The 21,370-nt window shown below is 42.6% G+C and overlaps 1 protein-coding gene across 1 annotated transcript in view; it reads right to left on the bottom strand.

The window, feature by feature from the left end:
- LOC308527666 (guanine nucleotide-binding protein G(q) subunit alpha) overlaps window positions 1-17,276 on the bottom strand; it is a 263,460-nt gene extending 246,184 nt beyond the window's left edge. Inside the window, exon 1 of the mRNA XM_081103072.1 lies at window positions 16,482-17,276. Within this exon, the coding sequence (XP_080959198.1) occupies window positions 16,482-16,617 (136 nt within the window). The 5' untranslated portion in view covers window positions 16,618-17,276. The remainder of the gene's footprint in view (window positions 1-16,481) is intronic.
- Window positions 17,277-21,370: the final 4,094 nt, after the last annotated feature.

The raw sequence follows: 21,370 nt of genomic DNA on the forward strand, positions 1-21,370 counted from the left end.
AAATGGAGAAGCAAATGGAAATAAAAGAACTATATTAATACCCAACAAAACTGAATTCAAGATATAATAGCATTATCTTTCATAAGAAGGTAATTTTATGGTGATGAAAACTTAATTCTCATGGACATTTTTTTAGGTACCTCACAAAAAAGTAATTACATACATAAAGCAAGCATTTCTGGAAAAAGTAGGAAGTGTCATAAACACTAGAGTTATGAAGACTTTAACTTAATTCTCAACACTTGACAAAATCACAACATAATATAATGGAGATTCACCACAAATACAGCAATAAAATTAAACAATACACATATATTTATTTTTATTATATGTACATACATACTTTATGTATCCATAGAACAAAAATTGGCTGCATGTTAGACTACAATAAATTTAAAAAAGCAAAAACATTTCAGAACACAGTCTCTTATCTAAGTGATGTAAGACTAGGAAGATATAATAAATGTTGGGGGAAATATCACACTTGGAAATTTTTAAAATACCTTCAACAACTCCAGTTCAGAGATCAAAAGCAAAATCATAATTTTAGAATGTCTGCAAAAAAAAGTATATAAGAACTATACAGCAACAAGTAGAAATAGTCAAAGCTTTAAGCACTTTTTATTCAAATCAAGAAATTATTAGAATCCATAATCTATGAATTTTATTTCAAGAAAATAAAAAAGCACAACCAAATAAACCTAGAGAAATTGCAAGAAAGAAAGTAATAAAGATAAGGCAAAAATAAATTAATAATAATGGTGCCAAAGCCATTCAGTTGGGAAAATATATGTCTTTTCCACAAATGATGCTGAGACATCTAGATACCCACTTGTAAAAGATTGAAGTCAAAGCCCTACCACACACCATATACAAAAATCAACTCGCCAAAACCGGTTTGGCTCAGTGGATAGGGCGTCGGCCTGCGGACTGAAGGGTCCCGGGTTCGATTCCGGTCAGGGGCATGTACCTGGGTTGCGGGCACATCCCCAGTGGGGGGTGCGCGGGAGGCAGCTGATCGATGTTTCTCTCTCATCGATGTTTCTAACTCTCTGTCCCTCTCCCTTCCTCTCTGTAAAAAATCAATAAAATATATTTTTTAAAAAAAAAATCAACTCAAACTGGATCAAAGACTTAACTATAAGACCTAAAACTACGAAGTCTTAGAAGAAAACATGGAGGTAAATTTTTGTGACCTTGGATTTACCATTGGCTTCTTCTATATGACACCAAAAGTACAAACAATGAAAGAAAACAAAACAGATGAACTGGACTTATCACAATTAAAAATTGTGTGTCTCGGTACAATTTTGCACATAGCCAACGTTGTCATATAATCTTATTGATTCCATTTTCTTTTTTTCTTAAAGACATTCATTGTAGGACACTCCATCCTTCCAGATAAAATGGCCAATTTTCTAGAAATGTCTAATAAAATTGAAGTTAAATGTGATTTTTAAAACATCTAATTAAGTAATAAATTGAGGCATTTTATATATTTTTGTAAATATGTAGAAAATACCGTGTAATAAAAATTAATTCCATACAATGTAAATAAATACAAGATCTTTTTCTTCCCCCATTTGATTGACAAAACCATAATGATAGCTGAGACGAACCAAAATAGTCACTAACATAAACTGGTAGTGGGAAAGTAAACCAATATACCCTTTCTGAAAGGTAAAATGGAATTGTGCATTAAAATTTAAAATAAGCCTACTACTTGGCTGATGACCTAACTCTGAGGACCTTATCTGAAGGGGCAATTGTGCAAGTGTACAAAAATGTATCCCTTTCAATATTCACTATAGATAGCCCTATTGTAATTTTTGTTTATGGAATCAAGTTCAATATCCATCAACAAGGGTCAGGAATAAGTGGTGGTGTACTGCCCTAGCCAATCTGCTCAATGGCTAGAGCGCTGGCCCAAGAACTGAAGGACGGCAGGTTCAATTCTGGTCAAGGGCACAAGCTGCAGTTGCAGGCTGGATCTCCGGTGCAGGTTGGAGCACATTGGGAAGGCAACCAATCAATATGTCTCTCACATCAATGTTTCTCTCTCTCTGTCTCTTCTCCTCCCTTCCACTCTTCTAAAAATCAATGGAAAGAAATATCATCGGGTGAGGATTAACCAAAAAAAGAAAAGAAAAAAAGTGGTGTACTGGTAAATATTTAACTAGTCCTTCAGGAAGGAGAAGGGAAAGCTCTGATTTGTAGCATCTGCCAATTTCTGTGGTGTAAACACTCCCATCATGGATGATTTCAAGCTACCAAAATGAAGTCACTGAGTGCAGAGTTGAGAAGAAATGTGTACAATCAGCTTTTATGAGCAGGTGCAAGCTAGCTACAGCACACCACTATGTAAGTCAAAATACACTGGACTAACAAAAAGTACATTGAACACTAAAAAGCCAAAATATATGATATAAAAGATTTATATTAACATAGCAAGATATTCATTACATATTACTGGACCAAAAAAAGCCAGTCACGTACAGAACAGCATATGTTGTGTAATCTGTCATAGTGTGACCTTATATGTGTATTTCATTTTCCTTTTCAAAGAAAAAGAATCATTCAACAGTGATGTGTAAACATTACATTCAATCTAGTTTTACCCATAACAATAGCAGTAAATCTGGCTTTCAAGAGGTATAAAAAACAGATTTATATTTTTATTTTAAAACAGAACAGCAAAAGACCAACAAATGATTTAACTTCAAAGTAATTAAAAACTTCTGTATTAAATAATAGCAAACAAAGCAAAAGAAAAATAACAGACTGGGTTTAAGTTATTTGCCATAAATATAAAAAAGACTAATTTCATTTGTGTTTTCAGAGCTCATAAACAGGCAAAGGAAATGAAGAGACAACTTACAAAATAAGAAATTCAACTAGAAACAAACATATGGGAGAATGATTCTTCTCACTAGTGATCAAATAAGTGCAAATGTATAATTATGTGCCATTTTTGCCTAACTTATTGATATTCTGACAGTATTGCTCATGATGCTTCAAATTATCTACAATCATTTTGGAAAAGGGTTTAGGTGAGTGTAATCAAGAGTCATAAAATTTTTCATATTCTCTGACCTAGAAATAACATGTATTAATCTAGTCTAACAAAAGTGTGTCTGTGTGTGTATGTTTAATAGACAAAATAAATCATTATGTGATTCAGAACTAGGGATGCACAATGCCTTAATTTTTATTCTGGGAAGGATACATTGTAATTTGAGTAGCAATTCACAAAAAGACTCTAGGGATTTAGAAAAACCCAAGACAAGAATCTCTGTTCCCATAGAAAGCATGGCCTGGAGTGGAAAGCCCTACAGAAAAAAGTGTTTCTCAAAGGACCTAGCTGGTGATTTTCATGAAAATATATTTGGAGTCAAGATTTCCCTGAAGAAATATTAATGAAGTCCCATGATTTCCTCCATTAAAATGCAACTCCTTGCCAAGAATTGTGTGGATAGGGAAATACAAATTATTTATCCAAAACTGATCAAGCAATATACAGGTTAGGTATCTTCTTTCACAGAAGATGGGAACCATCATTACAAGAGATGTTATATGCCCAACACTTTTGAGTTACTTCTAATGGCTCTGGACAATATCTTAGATCAGCGGTTCTCAGCCTGTGGGTTGCGACCCCTTTGGCGGTTGAACGACCCTTTCACAGGGGTCGCCTAAGACCATCCTGCATATCAGATATTTACATTATGATTCATAACAGTAGCAACATTACAGTTATGAAGTAGCAACGAAAATAATTTTAGGGTTGGGTCACAACATGAGGAACTGTATTTAAAGAGCCAGAAGGTTGAAAACCACTGTCTTAGATGGTGAGCCAACAAATAGTAGGAGAAACTAGAATGTTCCAATGACATCCCTTTCATTAGGCCTTGAACACATCAAGGCCCTTGCATCTGCAGAATCCTAGTCTGATCCAAGCTTAGCTCCCAGAGGAGCTAGTATTATGGTAATTCATTAGTTTTTGACCCATTAGGAAGTGTTTGGGAAGAAAAACTGAGATTGATTTCAAGTATCTTTTATTTCAGTACTCTCAAATTATTCAGAATTATTCAAATTATTCAAAATATACTTGCCTACATTATGAGACAAGAAATTTTCTTAAGTCAATTCTATCATAAACAAATGTAGCCAATTTTGAATGTTCATAATTGGAAGTAGGCTTTAGGGACCTTGACTAATCTGAGAAAAGAGTCCAACCCCTGGGTTTGGATGTAATAGCCCAGGAAGCGTACAGCTCCCTTACAGAACACAACCAATAGAGAGGGGTCTTTCTCAGCTAAAAATTACAAACTACTTCTAAACCTTGTTTTATTGCACTTCGCTTTATTGTGCTTCATAGTGTTGCTTTTTTTTTTTTTTTTTTTTTTTTTTTACAAATTGAAGGCAAGACCCTCCACCAGCCAAACTCCCTTATTGTGCTGACCTGGAATCAAACCCACAATATCTCCAAAGTATGCCTGTATTACATACTCCACCTGGGTATGACTCCACTTGGCAAGACTATCTCATGATACTACTTATCTACTCATTGCCTTGGGCAACTGAAAGGCGCTCTATTGTAGGAGGAAGCCAGCCAGGTGGAAGCAGACTTCCTAGACAAGAATCTTTCCAGAGACATTCTAATAACTTATCACCAAATTAGCAGAGTTCTCAATCCAGTAACAGATACATTTCTCCCGCCTTAAAGAACTGACGTGGGGCGGGGGGCGGGGAGCAGTGTCAATGGAATCATGTTGTAAATTTTCTTTTTATGATGTGAAGGGGTTTTCAGGACACTGCTTGACATGATATCTGGGCTTAGTCTATCTAACCACCTCGAGGAACAAAAGGACAGGAGAGTGCAATGCAACAAAACTCCTCCCATACAACCCAGGCTTCTACACTTGCTCATCTCCCAACTCAAGCTACGGGAGAGGAAGAAGGGGAAGGGCAGGGTAGATGTGACAATGATAAGGAAATGCAGCAGGCCAGTGGAGCTGAGGAGAGGAAGCTGCATTGCCTGGCTCTTCCTGACCAGACAGCAGGCCGGCATGCAGGGCACCTCTCCTTTAGAGAAGACCTGGCTGCACCAGCTTACTAGAACAACACCCTCGGCCCTGCCAAGGCCCACTAGATCCCCATGACTCTCCTTCACCTGTGACTGTTTGTTTCCCCTGCACCTGTCCATCTCCCAATCTGAAATCAAGAAAATAAGCCTGAAGCCGATAAGATAATGAGAAGCCATGTGCCAAGAGCAAAGTAGGGGTCAAAGAATGCCAAACACCTGCCTGACTCCTCCCATAGAACTGGGTCTTATAACAGTGTAGCTCTTTCAGAAAGAGCAGGGTGAGAGTCTAGCTGTTCCTTCTTTGGTCATAGAGCCCCTTCTCTAGAATGCAGACAAGAGACACAGAAGCCCTGACAAGGTAGCTCAGTTCATTAGAGCGCTGTCCGGACTCGCCAAGTTTGTGGGTTCAATCCCCAGTCAGGGCACATACAGAAATCAACCAGTGAATGCATGAATAAGTGGAACAACAAATCTATCTATCTATCTCTAAAATGAGTTAAATTTTTTAAAATTTCTTTTTTAAAAAGAGCCCAGCCGGTGTGACTCAGCGGTTAAGCGTCAACCCATGAACAAAGCGGTCACTGGTTCGATTCCCAGTCAGGGTACATGCCCAAGGTTGTAGGCTCAATACCCAGTAGGTGGCATACAGGAAGCAGCCGATCCATGATGTTTCTTTCTCATCAATGTTTCTATCTCTCTCTCCCTTCCTCTCTCTCCAAAAATCACTTTAAAAAAAAAAAAAAAAACTTTAAAAAAATAAAATAAAAAATATTTTATAAAAGAGACAGGAAGTTGTTTTCTTTTCTTTAATATATACTTCTTTACTGATTTCAGAGAGGAAGGGAGAGGGAAAGAGAGAGAGAAACATCAATGATGAGAGAGAATCACTGACCGCTGCCTCCTGCATGCCCCCTACTGGGGATTGAGCCCACAACCCAGTCATGTGCCTTTAACTGGAATCGAATCGGGACCCTTCAGTCTGCAGCCCAACGCTCTATTCACTGAGCCAAACCAGCTAGGGCAGAAGTTGCTTTCTTAAAGTTTCTCTGACCATAGCCATGACAACTGAAGACAGTTCAGAGGCCACAGCGATAGATAGATAGATAGATAGATAGATAGATAGATAGATAGATAGATAGATAATCTAGATTTTCAAACAAAAAAAGTATGAAATTCCTTAGTTCATGTTATGAATTTGTTCAACATTATCTGTTTTTCTGGTTTCAATGAAAGCCCCAAGAAAAACACACACACAGTAATAAATGAAGAAATGGACACAAATGGTCCATCCAAGGGTTAATTCTAAATCTTTTCTGGAAGGCCCTGGAAAAAGGATCTACCGGCTCCAAATACGAAGCAGCCCCCCCGTCCCCCAAATGTACTCCAATGAGGGGTATGAGACACTGGCAGTGCCCAGGCCCAAATGGCCAACCTGCTCTCACTGAAACTGGCAGAAATAGCCTGGGCACAGAAATTCTTTGTAAGCAAATGTAAAGCATTGCTTAAAACCCAATGAAGCAAAAAAATTAAAATAAAATAATAAATAAAAAGTAATGGTGAGTCACAGGTAGCTGCCTCGGGGTGTCTAAGAAAACTCCCAGGCCAGAGCGAGGAGTGAACACTGAGCCTCTGAGCTCCACCCCTGTGCGCCCCAGGATGTTGCCCTTCCTGCAGGAAGCGAGGGACCCATGCTGATAGGACAGCAGGCCTGTGATACCATTCCCTGGGAAGGCAGTGAAACTATCAGCAGCACACCAGGCAGCAGGAGGGGCAACGCCAATGCCGCCGCCTCCTCCTCCTCCTCCTCCTCCTCCTCCTCCTCCTCCTCCTCCTCCTCCTCCTCCTCCTCCTCATAGCTCTTCCCCAGGGAGCTGGGAGCTGCCTGCGAAACACCAGTTACTCCCAAAGGGAAAAAGAAGAGAGTGAGGGAGGCCAGGAGGAGGCCATCAGCCCTGGCAATGCCTCCTTAGACATCCCATCACTTCTGGGGAAGGCTGGGGCCCAGGGCCCTCATCCAGGAGTGAGTTTGAGCAGAGATTGGCCACAATGGTCAAAGCTACAGAAGGGAAGCAGGGTACGTTCCAAAGTTCAAATGGCCCTTAGATTTGGTGCAATCTCTTCATTCTACAAGTTTCCATAGAAACAGTAAAGGAACAAACGATAGAGAGAGGTAGAGCAGGAGTACTTGACCGTCTTTCAGTTACAGGTTTTAGAAAAAACATAGCTAAACCACTATGCAGAGTCATAAGGAGTGTTTAATTATTTAGCCAAATAAACTTTCACAAAGCCAGTCTGCCACTGTTTTTGCAGGATTTACCAATTTTCAAAAATATGTATCACAACATAGCGACAAGAGCTAAACGCTTAACAACTACCCTGGCATTCTTTGAAGGGCAAACCAGAAACAAGAATTAAAGTCATCCTGTATTATTAGAACAAGTCACAGGAAATGGGTCAGCTCTTTAGGACAAGAGGAAAACTGTCTTTGCCATCTGCCAAAAAAAAAAAAAATGTATGATATAATGTAGTAGCTCTGAAAAGGGTAGGCCCTAAAATATCAATTCATATGGCAAGACAACAGTATTGGGCCCTGGCCGGTGTTGCGCAGTGGATAGAGCATCTGCCCACCCAATGAAAGGTTGGGCTCCATTCCAGGTCAAGGGCACTTCCCAGTCTAGGGCCCATACCTGGGTTGCAGGTTCGATCCCAGGCCCGGTTGGGGCACATGGGGGTAGGCAAAACCAATCAGTGTCTCTCACATTGATGCTTCTCTCTCTCTCCCTTTCTCTCTCTCTCTTCTCCCCCCTTCCCTCCCTTCCACTTTCTCTGAAATCAATGAAAAAATATTCTCAGGTGAGGATTAACAAGAAGGAGGAAGAGGAGGAGGAGGAGGAACCATTCTATCTTTACCTTAAAAAAAAACAAAAAAAACTCAGATTGATGGGGTACAACAAAAGCAAAGATCCCGGCTGATATCTTCCTCCCTATCTGCATGAAAACACAATTACATGTTTTAAGGCTCTCAAGTCACTGAGATGGGGACTTTCAAATCATTAAATGAGGAACCTTCACTATTGCTCAACACAGGCCTCAGCACTTTCTCCCCTTCTAACAAATGTGCTACATCCTATTTTGAAACCCAGTGGCCCAGGATAGGTCACCTAGCAGGGCTCACTAACTCCCTGCTGGTAGTCATGAACAAGCTCAAGTCCCAGTCCTACCCATCCTACAGAAAAGGAAGGAGAATAACATTTTATTTAATGACAGCATTCTTTGTTTTGCAGACTCAAGTGTTGCTAAAGAAAGTTATTCATTTCCCAAAAGCACAAGTGTCTTTCTTTCAGTGTATTAAAGCCCCCAACTTCCCTCTCACCAGTTCATCCACATGATGTTTGAAAGTAGCACCCACTAGGAAGTTCCCTAAATCTTAAAGAAATGTGCACACCACAGGATCCAAGGAACCCCTCCTAGTATCTGTTTAAGGAAGCTATGATGAGAGAGTAAATGGGTGGGTAGTATTCACATAGAAGGGGAGCTGCAGCAAACAGAAGAAGCCTGAGTACTGAGTGGGTAAGACGCTGCGGCATGTCCCTCAGAAACTGTCACCAGCAAACACGTGTCACCATCTACCACCCTGCTGCCACTTCAGCAAAAAAAAAACACGTAAAAAAGAAACAAGAAAAACAAAAGAGATGAAAAAAGTTTTTAAAACATAAAAAAGCCATATATACATATACATATATATATATATTTCAATTTTTTTAGCAAGTGATGGCAATTAAAAAAAAAAAAAAACAAGTCAAATTCTGGAAGAGGCAATTATCTGTCATGATTTTGGTTCTCCAAAAGGAAAAACATGAGGCTATCTCTTAGAAATAGACATGAATATCTTCCTAACATCACTATTCACTTCCTGCCACAGAGCCAAAAAGTCTCACTCCAGCTCTTTTTCTTTAATCTGTGGGTCAATTATTGTTCCCATCTGTGAGGTGTCAGCAATACAATGGCACTAATAACATTCTAGCTCCTAACCACACCACAACCCATTATACACTTTCTTGAAACAACTATTTTGTTTCTAAAGCAATAAACTGCTCACAATCCAAGATTAATCTTGTAATAAAGGTGCATGGAATTTTCAAATTTCAAAGGACTTTTGTGTGTAACCGATTTCCATTCAAACTGCTTGATAAACGCTATTGCCTTTTCAACCCGAAACAATATAAAAATGTTCAAATGAATCATTCTCCCTGGAGAATGAATGAGAAGCAAGCAGGAGACAAAGAGGATTTCCATTTCGTCTTTAAAACAGAATTCCTTTTACTGTGCCCCAGGTGGCCCACAAAACAGCAAAGGGGGAGGGGGGACAAATGGAGAGCATATGGATGGTACCCATTAGAAGAAAGCAGGAAGTTTAAATTCACTTCTTCCAACTGGGAATCCAGCTGCCCACCTGCCCCCACCCTCTGATGCCCATAGGCCTCCAATTACTGACAACAGAATATTTGTAAACCCAGCCGGACATTGTGCTACATTCAGGTACAAAGAAACAACAGCCACTATCTTTGCCCCCAGAGAGCTACCAATCTAGGGTAAGTGGTCATGAATAGTTTCTCACAGTTAAAGGGGGGGAAAAGTGAACCAGTCCAAGGAAATCATACACATATAACTCAGGAGTTCAAATTCTCAAATCATTTGCTTCCCCAGTTGTGTAATCCCCGGAAAGCTTCTACAATGGCCTTCAGATTATTTTGTCTTTTTCTTTGTATCAAGAGCCAATAGAAAAGCCAAAGCCAGGAAGGATAATAATACTCAGAAGGACATGTCAGTCTGAGGGCGTCAACTGTGAAACAACAAGAAATGTGAAAAGTGCTTGTAGCCTTTCCTGTTGGCAAATAAGAAATAAGGAGTGTCTCATATAGCCCATGATCTTGCACCAAATAGGTGCTTAATACCTGTTCATTTGACCAGCATTCTAGATGCAGGTTTCTTATGGTATGCCTGGTTAAAAAATAATAATAATAATAAAATTTAGAGGAAATGTTTATGTTCTAATAACTGGCAAGTGTTTGTTGAATATTTGAAAACTCTTCATAACTTTACTTTTAAATAATATTACTCACTGTGTTCTTAAAATTGAGCCATGAAGGCTTTTAACAAAATATTCTGCATTGATTTCCAAAACTATGGCTAGGCATAAGGGTCAACCCCAGAGCTATTTAGCAAATTCAGTTTTCGGTTCCAGGCATCACAATATGGATGTTTGCTTTTGCTTGTCAAGTCCAGATTCATGACCACTGAGGATTTATGAACTCATTTTCAACAGCATGTTTAGATCCTTTTTTTCCCTTTTTACTGCATGTTAGCTGAGAAATCAGACAGATTTGTACATATCGGTAACGTAACAAATCAAAGGTGATTGTTGAACAACTTCCTATAATTTTATTAGTAACAGCTGTTCACACAAAATAGTGTTTGGGCCTGATAATAGCGCTTTCTTTAATGTTACTCCATGCGGCAGAACAAGACAAAACATTCACTGTTTACTGTAGTCAGTGATTGCCACAGACTTAATTACCAACAATCACACATTTTACCTTCTATTGCTATTTCGCACTTCTCTGGGATTAATTCTGCAAAGATCTTAACACTGCCTTGACAAGCCATGATAAAAGTTTCCCTTTGAAGAATGTCACTGCCCTCCTGCTCAACTAGGAAGTTAGACATTAGATTTGTTGCTACAAACACTTGTATTCCCCTCAACCCAAGACAGAAGGTCTGGAGGAAACAGATTCCCTCCCCGATCTTGGGGAGAAAGCAATCCTAACCTTCTTAAAATGGCTTCTCTCTTCCAAGATGTACCCTTTGCGCTCCCTGTTTTCCCTCTACAATATCCGGTCAACACTTCCATTAATGTCAACAGAATGGATAACCTCTCCTTAAGGAAAAATTAATGTAAATGCTGGAATAAAATCACCCTCGGGCAACCATCTTCATTTCCTTTCAAGTATAAGTTTGCCTGGATCATGAAGGAAAAATCTGTTCCTTTTTCTGCTAAGGTTAGTATAGCAGGCAGCCTCACAACTGCAAAAAACGGTCTCAGGTCCTTACAAATGCATCTGTCATAAAAACAATACCTACATTTCATAGGCGTCTCTAAAAACCGAGCCTAAGCCACCTCTTAGAAAGTGCGGCTGGGTTTGGTGGTGTTTTGTTATTGTTGTTTTTAATGAAAAAGAGGCTATCAAATGTATTTGTAATAAACAAAACGGCCACTAAATTATTCTTCCGGTTCTCCTTTCCAAAAGTACGTAAAAATATTGGAAGAGAGATACATGGGATGATTTCACCGTTCAGTAGGGTTTTAATTTGTGCCAAGGTTCCCATCCGAAGAAATAACGTAAGGACAGGATTGACAGCTACTATGGCAGCTCTAGACAAGGAATTCACATGATTCAACGCAAACATCTTACTCTGAAAGGCTTTACCGTTTTGATTTGTATGAGGGATGCTCCCACTTCACTTTTCAGATATAAACTATAAGCACTTTTTTCAAAAAAAAAAATAAAAGATGATGGAAGAGGAAATGAGTCCAAGTAAATCCTGACATTTAGAAACATACTCAACACTTGAAAGCTCAAAGAGTACCAAAAATAAGACCCGTGTGGTGTTAAAGCAGCCTCATAAACACCATATTTTGGTATTTACTGGGAGATGCTGTTATTAGGGCTGCTTAGAAGGGTACTTTCATTCTGTGGTTCTGAGTGGCCATCCTAGACAACCACTAACCTCTAGGTTAATTCAGGCAATCAACATCCCCATTCTCCTCTCTCCAGTGAACCCTACCGAGGGGAGGAGGGAGGGTTTGCATGCAGACCTGTGTGAATGAACTCTCCATATAATCTAAATTTTCCATTCAGAGCACTCCTAGCCTCCTATGTCCCTTCTTGCTCTGTGCAGTTTTCAGTACAAATGTATACCTCTCAAATTTAAAATGTTCTACCTGCAATTGCCAAAATTCTACATTCAACAATGTAGTTCTCCTCATGTCACTGACAAGTAAATCTTAAAAATCTGGACAGTCATCACCTGTATCCTGATGAGTGTATCATGGAGAAAAGTGAATGGCAAAAAGCTGATAATGTTAAACTAACTTCTACACAATAAAAAAAAAAAACAAGACATGGGATCGTTTCTTTTTTCTTTTTCTTTTAAACTTTCATACTTAAAGCATGGCTGTTATCTTGCCAAATGTCCCCAGCACAATACTGTAACACACGGGTTTGATATGTGATGTTACATTGTACATTAACACTTCCTATCCTGGAATGCATTTGTATTCAATTGGCTCAAAGAGATACATACAATTTTGTTTTTAAAAAACAACCATGAATTTATCTGCCACAGATTGAAAACACTGCATATCCCATGTCTCTATAATTCATTCATTATTTTATGGTCCCAATTTCTATCAGGAAGGTTATAAATAAATTTACTTATTCAACAAATACTAATTAAGAGCATTCTATAAGTTTGATACTATCTTAGAAACTGGTATTTAAACGAGACCAATATGGACACAATCCCTACCTTTATAAGCCTCCAGTCTAGAACAGAAAGAAAATTGCACATGTAATTCATTTAGAAGACTGAGAGCATATATTCTTCCACCTAAGACTGGCCCAAATTATGCATGATTTCAAACGGTGGAACCCAATATACAAAAATGTTTTCTAAATCTTCATATTTAATGATTAAGATCTGAGGAGTAAAGATTTCAAAAGCATGTAAAATCAGAACAGGTACGAAAGAGAATGTATCTTCAAGGAATCAAAAAAACAATTCCAGCATAAATATCTGTGACTAGAAGCAGACACTCAAAGCCACTTCTTTTATATAGAATTAAAGATGCTGATGTTTTATAGTGTGTCCTATGTACCACCAATAGAAATATTTAGTTATCAATATTCATGAATATTAATCAATTAAAGGAAATATAACATACTGTATACCAAGAAAGTATAGAAACATTTCAATGAGTTAAAGTATCCCCATGCACACATGTGTTGAATACAAAGTTTTCAAAGATGTCAAAGAAAATAAACACAGATATAAATGATTACATTTAAGGAAACAAGAGAATAATTAAATATTAAATATATTTTATGGTGGTAGATTCCTGGGTTCATTTTTTGAAAAGAATAAAAAGATCAAAATATGTAACTACTGCACAATTTGGAACATACTGGAATAATTGCTGAGTATGAATCAAAATAGCCCAAATTTTACTGCCAGCCTTTCATCTTGGTAGGTAACCACTATTTCCCTTTCTAATTTCTCCATGTTGTTAACTTATAAAATTTAATGGTTATGTGAACAAATGCAAGGGTCTCCTGCCAAATAAATCTATTTGCATTAAAATTGTGTCATGATTTTTATTTCAATATAAGGGTGATTCCTCAATTTAAATAAACTAGTTACGCCTTAACCGGTTTGGCTCAGTGGATAGAGCGTCGGCCTGTGGACTGAAGGGTCCCAGGTTCGATTCCGGCCAAGGGCATGTACCTTGGTTGCGGGCACATCCCCAGTGGGAGATGTGCAGGAGGCAGCTGATCGATGTTTCTCTCTCATCGATGTTTCTAGCTCTCTATTCCTCTCCCTTCCTCTCTGTAGAAAATCAATAAAATATATTAAAAAAATAAATAAAAAATAAATAAATAAACTAGTTAAAAATATTGGTGACTCTTTAAACTGTGAAATAATATATCCTATAACCTCCTTTGGATAGGTATCATTTAAAAAGAATGAAGGAATAGCTAAACTCATGAAAGCAGCAGGTCCAAAGTTCTCAAAAGAAACCTCTCCCCAATACCATCCCTTGTTAATATCAACCTTGTTCATTTCTCTCCTGGAGAGAAGAAAATCGTGAAATCGATCACACACACACACACACACACACACAAACACGTGCACGCAAACCTACATTTAGTATATAGCATTTACTATATAAATAGCATAGGTACTGCAGAAGTTATGTTACAAAACAACATACCTAGAATATGAAACTGTAGCAAATCTTACATGATGTCTAGGCATCCTATTTCTAACAGAAAGTTGTATAATTTTTAAACGTTACTAATGAATGTAGGTTTCTAAATGAAAGTCATAGCTTTCTACCACTTCTAATAGGCCACAGTTGGGGGCTGGGGTGGGACAATATTAAACCCTTCTCAAGTATCTAGTAAGGGGGTGGGGGCGGAATTCTCCACACTACCACCACTTTAGCAGTAAAACTGGTTTAATTTTTTTTATACCTCCAAGTTCATTTTTTAAAGCACAGTATGTTATCTAAATACACAGTATGTAATGAAGCATCCCTATATATATACTTCCCCCAAATTCCTCCCTAGACATAGAAACCTGGGCCCTCCGACAGACAAACCCACTGGGCTCTAACTCAGCTGCTAGGAACCCAGAGCTGTCACATTTCAGGCAACAGGGATGGCTTGAGAGACCTCAACCGACTGATGTGAAGCTAAACAGAAACAAGTAAAGACTGTAAATGGGGAAGAAGAAAAAGAAAACCGTTCTTAAGTGTCTCTAAAATAAATGCTTTTTTCCTCAATCCTGCACATAAACACCCTATACATCTCTCTTGCCCTATTTTCTTCTCTACTGCACGAATTCAGAAAGCATTTTCAGCCATTAGACATAGCCCAAAATGAAAATAAAAAGATCTTCATCTTCCCATTGCATCTCCCCACCCCTGGCTTCATTTCCTAAAGCCCACTCTTTTACCCAGCCCTTTGCTTTCTGTTCTTTATAAACGTGCACATTTATCTAATCTGGTTTCACAATGAAGACATAAAGCATGGCATGTGAAGTAACCACTGGTAACTATTTGTGATCATTATAGTTTGTTTCTGCTTGTAAGTGATCCAGCACATAAGCAGTTCAGTCCAAAAGGCAACTGGGTCCTTGAACCAAGAGATGGAATGCTCAAGATAAGAAAGAAAACGCCTGTTTCTCAAATCCCAACTGACAATACAATGTTTTCTTCCAGAAATGTCTTAGAAACGTATTTATTATACATGCAAATATACTGGACACAAGTGCAGACATTTTTCAGGCCTGTAACTGCAAAGCTGTTTGCTCTTCCTACCACAATAGTTCAGTTATGTCACACTGGCTTGAATGTGAACCCTGATCGTTGGTTCTGAACATTCTCTCAGAGATAAATAATCAATAGAATTCCTAATTGAGAACCAACATTTTCTTGCTAACTTGGTGTTAAGGAAGAATGTTGAGTTATGTGTTTTGTTTAAGAGATTAAAGGGAAATTTTTGCTGTGCACTTCTCGTTTTGCTTCTAGCCCAGATTCCCGAGATACTAAAATGTTGTCCGTTTTGAACAAAAGGTTTCTATTTGTTTCCATGAGTGTAATTGAGAGGCTATACTGGTTTTCAGTAGTAATTATTGTGAATTCAGGCCTACATCTGGGTTGTCTCATTAAACAAAAGATACCAGTCGCTGTCAACAACCACACAGCACAGCGCTCCCCTGTCCCTCTTCTTAATCAGGAAAGAAGGATGCAGACGAGAAACATGCCTGCCACATCCACTGGTCAAGAAACTCTTCTGGGGGTCCCTCCTTTCGGTGGTCAGGTGGCTAGCGAACAGCACTTGCGTGACACATCTGGCCTTGCCCCCCCCCACCCCCACCCACCCCCCCACCCCCCTGCCCTCCAACACATAAGCCTCCTTTCTTTGGAGGGACAACCACTGGGCGCCCTCATCATCACTCCTAGGAGAATCCAGTCGCGAGTCTGTCCACTGTGTTCCACCCTTCTCTCCGGACCCCAGACACACTGATAATGGATGCACATAGGCCACCCCGCCATCCTCCAACATGCCCTGGCTCCGCTGGCACCCCGGGGCCACGCACACACAGCTCCCCACTCCACCATCCCACGGGGCACGATGGCCACGACACTGGAAGTTCAACCCCTCTGCCCACCTTCCCACCCCCGCAGGTATGCCCACCAAGCGATTTGCCCTTTAGCTGATTCACAGCAGATAAAGGCGCTCCCCGAATGCACGGCGCTCAGGGATACCCAAAGGCACAAGCCAAGGCCCTAGGCAGGGCAGCCCGACCCCTCTGCGTGCGCGAGTGCGCGCGCGTGTGTGTGCGTGTGTCTGTCTGTCTGTCTGTGCAACCGCGCGCGCGCCCGAACGAGTGCGGGTAGGGGCCGGGGACGCGCCGGGGGAGGGTAATGACCAGCCCCGAGCTCCAGGGGTGGAGGCCACGGGGGGCAGCTGCCCCGAGAGCCCCGGGGTGGCAAGTGGGGGGCGTCAACCGGCGGGAGGGCCCGCGGCCGCCGGCCCCGGGCGGTACTCACCGAGCAGCAGCAGCTTGAGCTCCCGGCGGGCGTCCCGCTTGTCCCTGCGGAGCTGCCGCTCAATCTCGTCGTTGATCCGCCGGGCTTCCTTGGCCTCCTCGCTCAGGCAGCACGCCATGATGGACTCCAGAGTCATTCTTCCAAGTGCCTCCCCTGCAGCCCCGCCGGCACCCCCTGCTCACACGCGCGCACACACACCCTCCCGCCCTCGCTCCCCCGAGGCAGCGGTGGCCGCCGAGACCCCGCCGCCCGGGCGCGCGTCCGGGACGAGCTCCGGGAACGGCCGCGGGGGCCGCGGCCAGGGCCGGGGGTGCGGCAGGAGCGACGGCTGGGACCGCCGGCTGGAGCCAGGCAGGCGCGGGAGGCGGCCACGGGCGCTGGTTCGGGGGGCGCGCGAGGAAAGGCCGCCGCGCCCGGCCTCGCTCAGGCGCCCGGGCTTCCTTCCCCGGCCACGGGCGGCCCGCCTCGCCCCCCGCGCCTTCGCCGCCGCCGCCGAGGCTCCCCTACTCCCTGCGCTGGGCGGCGAGAGCACATCCACCGGGGCGTCTCCGCAGCGAGCGGCCGCCGACGGCTCCCCGCTCCCCGCGCGCCCGCGGCTCGCAGCCTGACACGGCTCCCGGGCGCCCTCGGCCCTGCCCGCGCCCACCGCCGCCGGCCGCCGCGCGCCTCCGCCTCCGCCTCCGCCCCGCCTCCGCCCGGCGCCCACCCCCGGCCGCGATTGCCAGGCGCGGAGCGAGTGCTCAGAGCTCGCCCTCCCCCTCGCCACACACACACATTTTCTTCTTTCTCTGAACTGGAGCACAGATCCGGCAGGGAGGCGGCGGGAGGAGGAGGAGGTGGGAGAGGAGGAGGAGGAGAGGGAGAATGGGCGCGGGAGGAGGGAGGAGGGAGCGGGAGGCGGTGCCGCCCGGCCCCTCCTGGAAGGCTCTCCCGGGCTCGCAGTCGCCGCGCGCGCCGCTCCCGGGCTGGGCCGGCCCCTCTGGCTCTGCGGGCGCCTCCCGCTCCCGCGCCCAATGCGGGGGCGACCGTGACCGCTGCGCCCGTCGGCCCCGGAGCGGAGCAGGGCGGGCCCGGTCTCCGAGGCGCTGCCGGGGCCGCCACCAACCTGCCGCTGCCGGCCGCCCCGGGGAGTGGAAACGCAGGAATATGGCGGCCTCCGCCTGCCGCTCAGCCCACCGGCCCGGGAGCGCGGCCTCGGCTCCGGGGCGCCGCGGGATTCGGCTCCGCCAGCCCGTGCACCGCCGTCGCGGCTCCGGCTCCCGGACGGTGCCGAGGCGCTCGCGGAGCCGCAGCCCCCTCTGTACTCTTCCCGGTACTGTTTCCAAAAGGCCAGTCGGTGAGAAAGTCTCTCGCGTCACCTCTGACCCCAGCTCAGTAGTAGAAATAAGATACACTAGATCGTGGAGTACGACTGGGGAAGGAAAGTCACTGTCACAGGTTGGGGTGGGGGGTGACTAATAGGCGAAACAGTCCACAAAGTTACTGGACATCGAAATCTAAATCCTGAGCAAAAAAAAAAAAGTGAAGCTGCGCAAGTTTCCAAGAGCTTCCAACTTTTCATGCCGTTGAGGTTGTTCGGGGGATTTTTTTTTTTTTTTTTTCACTCCGTCCTCTTGTTTTTGAAAAGGCACAGGATGTTCAACAGCCAAGTAATCGAATTTACCCTTCTGGTCGGAGATTGAATTATGGGTGACTGCTGGGAAAATGCAAAATAATGTGGAAGAAAAGAAACAGAAAGAGTAGAACAGACAAATGGGAAAACCAAGATTCCCCCAGCAAAATTTTATTCTAGTATTTTGTTTTTCCACTTTCAATGGGGGCAGTTTACTTTAGAATGTTGTTTGCATGTTTTGCTGTGATATGAGACTGAAAAATAGTCCCCCCCCCCAAAAAAAAATATCTCCTTGCTTATTCAGGTTTTATTTGATGTAATAGCTACAAGAGGTAAAACTCATTGCTTCCTGGCTTAATGGGACCTGAGATCTTGAAAGTAAATTGCATTTTATGAAGGGAATCCCTTTTACACATTGCATGTTTTCTCCGAGATGTCTCTGGTGCAACCTTCTGGTCCAGAGTTTAAAGCAGCGGTTCTCAGCCTGTGGGTCGCGACACCTTTGGGGGTCGAACGACCCTTTCCCAGGGGTCGCCTAAATACATCCTGCATATCAGATATTGACATTACGATTCGTAACAGTAGCAACATTACAGTTATGAAGTAGCAACGAAAATTTTATGGTTGGGGGTCACCACACATGAGGAACTGGGTCGCGGCATTAGGAAGGTTGAGAACCACTGGTAAGGTCATTGCTTACTGGTCAAGAACCCACAGAGGGTTCTTGGATGGCAGATGTGTGACTACCTTCTTTCATTTGCCATTAGCTCCACCCCTTGACTCGCTCTTTCTCCTTCTCCTTCTCTCTCTCTCTCTCTCTCTCTCTCTCTCTCTCTCTCTCCACCCCCTCGGCTAGGACTTAGATCAAACAAGTCATGGAGACATAAGATCTATATGTTAGGCTTCTTTTTTTAAGGATATTTAGCCTAGAAAATGATTAAATTTCACCTTGGTCTGGAGAACAGAAAGGACAAACTTCACTCTCTTTATGTGAATGCCTACAGAAAGCCTCTAGATTTGCTGTGAAATTAAAATTTAAAATTAAGTGACTAATGAAATTAAACATTGAAATTCAATATACAGAAATTTTAAATGGCTTCAGGAGGAAAACTTAATTATAAGTTTGCCTTCTCTAATATATGCATATAAGTGGGTTTCAGAGAGATATAAAACACCAGAAAATCAATTGACAGTCAGGAAGCTTCGAGTGTTTGGGTTTCCTAGCCAAGGATCCTCTGAGATTTTTGAAAATGTCTCTCAGACTGTGCCATCAAGCTACCAGGTAATCCATTTGGACTGAACTGACCTATTTTGTGATGAAAAGAATTAAACTGTTTCAATTCACTGTACGTAAAAGTCTGTTTTTTTTTTTACCCCTGAATCCCCAGCATCAGGGACACTCTTGGCATTTAGTAGATATTTGAAAGGCTAAGAAAAATCAATAGGAGGATGTTCTTTCAAATATTGGGAAGAAATCAGGAAGTATGGAAAAGCAAGGCTCTCCGGGATAAAGCCATATATGGTGTCAAGAAGGAAACAGGAAGAGAAAATTCCCACTCTGGGCTGAGAGCTCTGCAGAAGTCTTTGCATATGTATCTGGAAAGCATTTGCCAAGCAAATATTCATACCAATCAAGCAAACTAAACCCATGTAGAAACTAAAGTTGTTGAGCATGTTCTAGAGGCAAATAATCTTTAAAGTATGCAACTAAACATGGATGTTACAAAGTCCTAGGTCATTAAATCAACAGACATTTACCTCTTGCCTCCTATGTGTAAATAAGGTGAAAGTGCAGGAAGAGAGAAATACAGATGTGAATACAATGTGATCCTTGCCCTCAATAGGCGTATAGTCTTAAGGCGAAATGTGACTGTGAACAGCTATTATAAAAGACAAAATGAAATCCACTTGTATTAAAATCAGGATAGAAGTAACAATCTAAAGGTATTAAAAAGGAGGGCATAATTCATTCTGTTCTGGAGAACTGCCAAAGACTTCACGGGAAAGAGGACATTCAGCTGCATCTTAAAGAATGAGTAGGTAGTCAACAAATCTGTGTCTATACCACTAAAAAGTAAATCAGTCTTTCCAGATCATCCCCAAACAGACAGTAAGACGATAAGCCATTTTGAGAATTCAAGGGCAATCACTAGATAGCTGAAAAGCAAACCACAAAACCCTAGGAACTTGAATATTGAAGGCCAGAGGAACATGGGAAGACGGTCGCTTCTTCTGTGGTATCCTGAGAGGGATACCTACCCCCATGATCATATCAGTCTGCCTGTCCTTTGGGATCTGGGAAAGAAAACCAGTCAAAAACAGAGGTTAGTCTCCAGGCATGACCTAGAGTCAACAAGCGAAAAGGCTGCACTCTTAAAAGGAGTTCCTGGGGAAGGAAAGGCCTGCCCTCCCTGTTCCCAGAGGCACTTAGCATGGCTGTTTCACAGCATACACCACACGCATCCCTGTAATTGTCTACTTCCTTCTCTCTCTCCCCTCTCCCTCTCTCTGCCTCTGCCTCTCCCTCTCCTCAGTTAGGAGCTGCTTGTTTTTCCTAACTGTCTTCAGGACACCTAAAAGAGTGTCTGTCCTACAACAGATAGTAAGCAGTGAATAAACAAATGGATACCAGAACCTCCATCAACAGCAAACACACCTCTGCCTGTCCCAGGCAGTACACTGTGCCAGATGCCTGAGGCATACAAAGCCCTTAATAATCTATTCGGACAAACGGTCCTCATGCATAAAAGAATAGACAACAGTGAGAAATGAGGACTTGGCCGCTGACATACAGTATAGAGAGCAGATTGCTAGGAGTTCAGAAGAAGCAGCAGTTATCCAGGCCACCATTCAAAGCAACCCTAAAGAGTATTGATAGGCACACGATAGTCACCAGAAAGACCAAGTAGAAATCAGCCTAAAGCATTGCCTATCCCACAAGAGCTGGGAAAGAACTGCTCTGTGCAGAGCTTGCTGGCACAGCTGTCTGGCCAAGGAATGAGGTGGCCTTGCTGGTGGGACAGCAGGCAAGCAGGCCCAGGAAGACTCAGAGAGCTGCAAATGGCACCACCTAGAGGACAGTTTTCATTACAGCAGAAATATGATTAGCTGAAAGAAAAGAGGGTTTTAGGGTCAACATGCAGAAGATGAAAAGCCAGGTGTGAAACAGAACACCTTCTTCTGAAACACGAAAGTACCCACACTGCAAAACCAAACTGCTATTCTAGACCAGTGGTTCTCAACCTTCTGGCCCTTTAAATACAGTTCCTCATGTTGT

The sequence above is a fragment of the Myotis nattereri genome, assembly GCF_964212035.1.
Source record: "Myotis nattereri genome assembly, chromosome: 12".
NCBI lineage: Eukaryota > Metazoa > Chordata > Mammalia > Chiroptera > Vespertilionidae > Myotis > Myotis nattereri.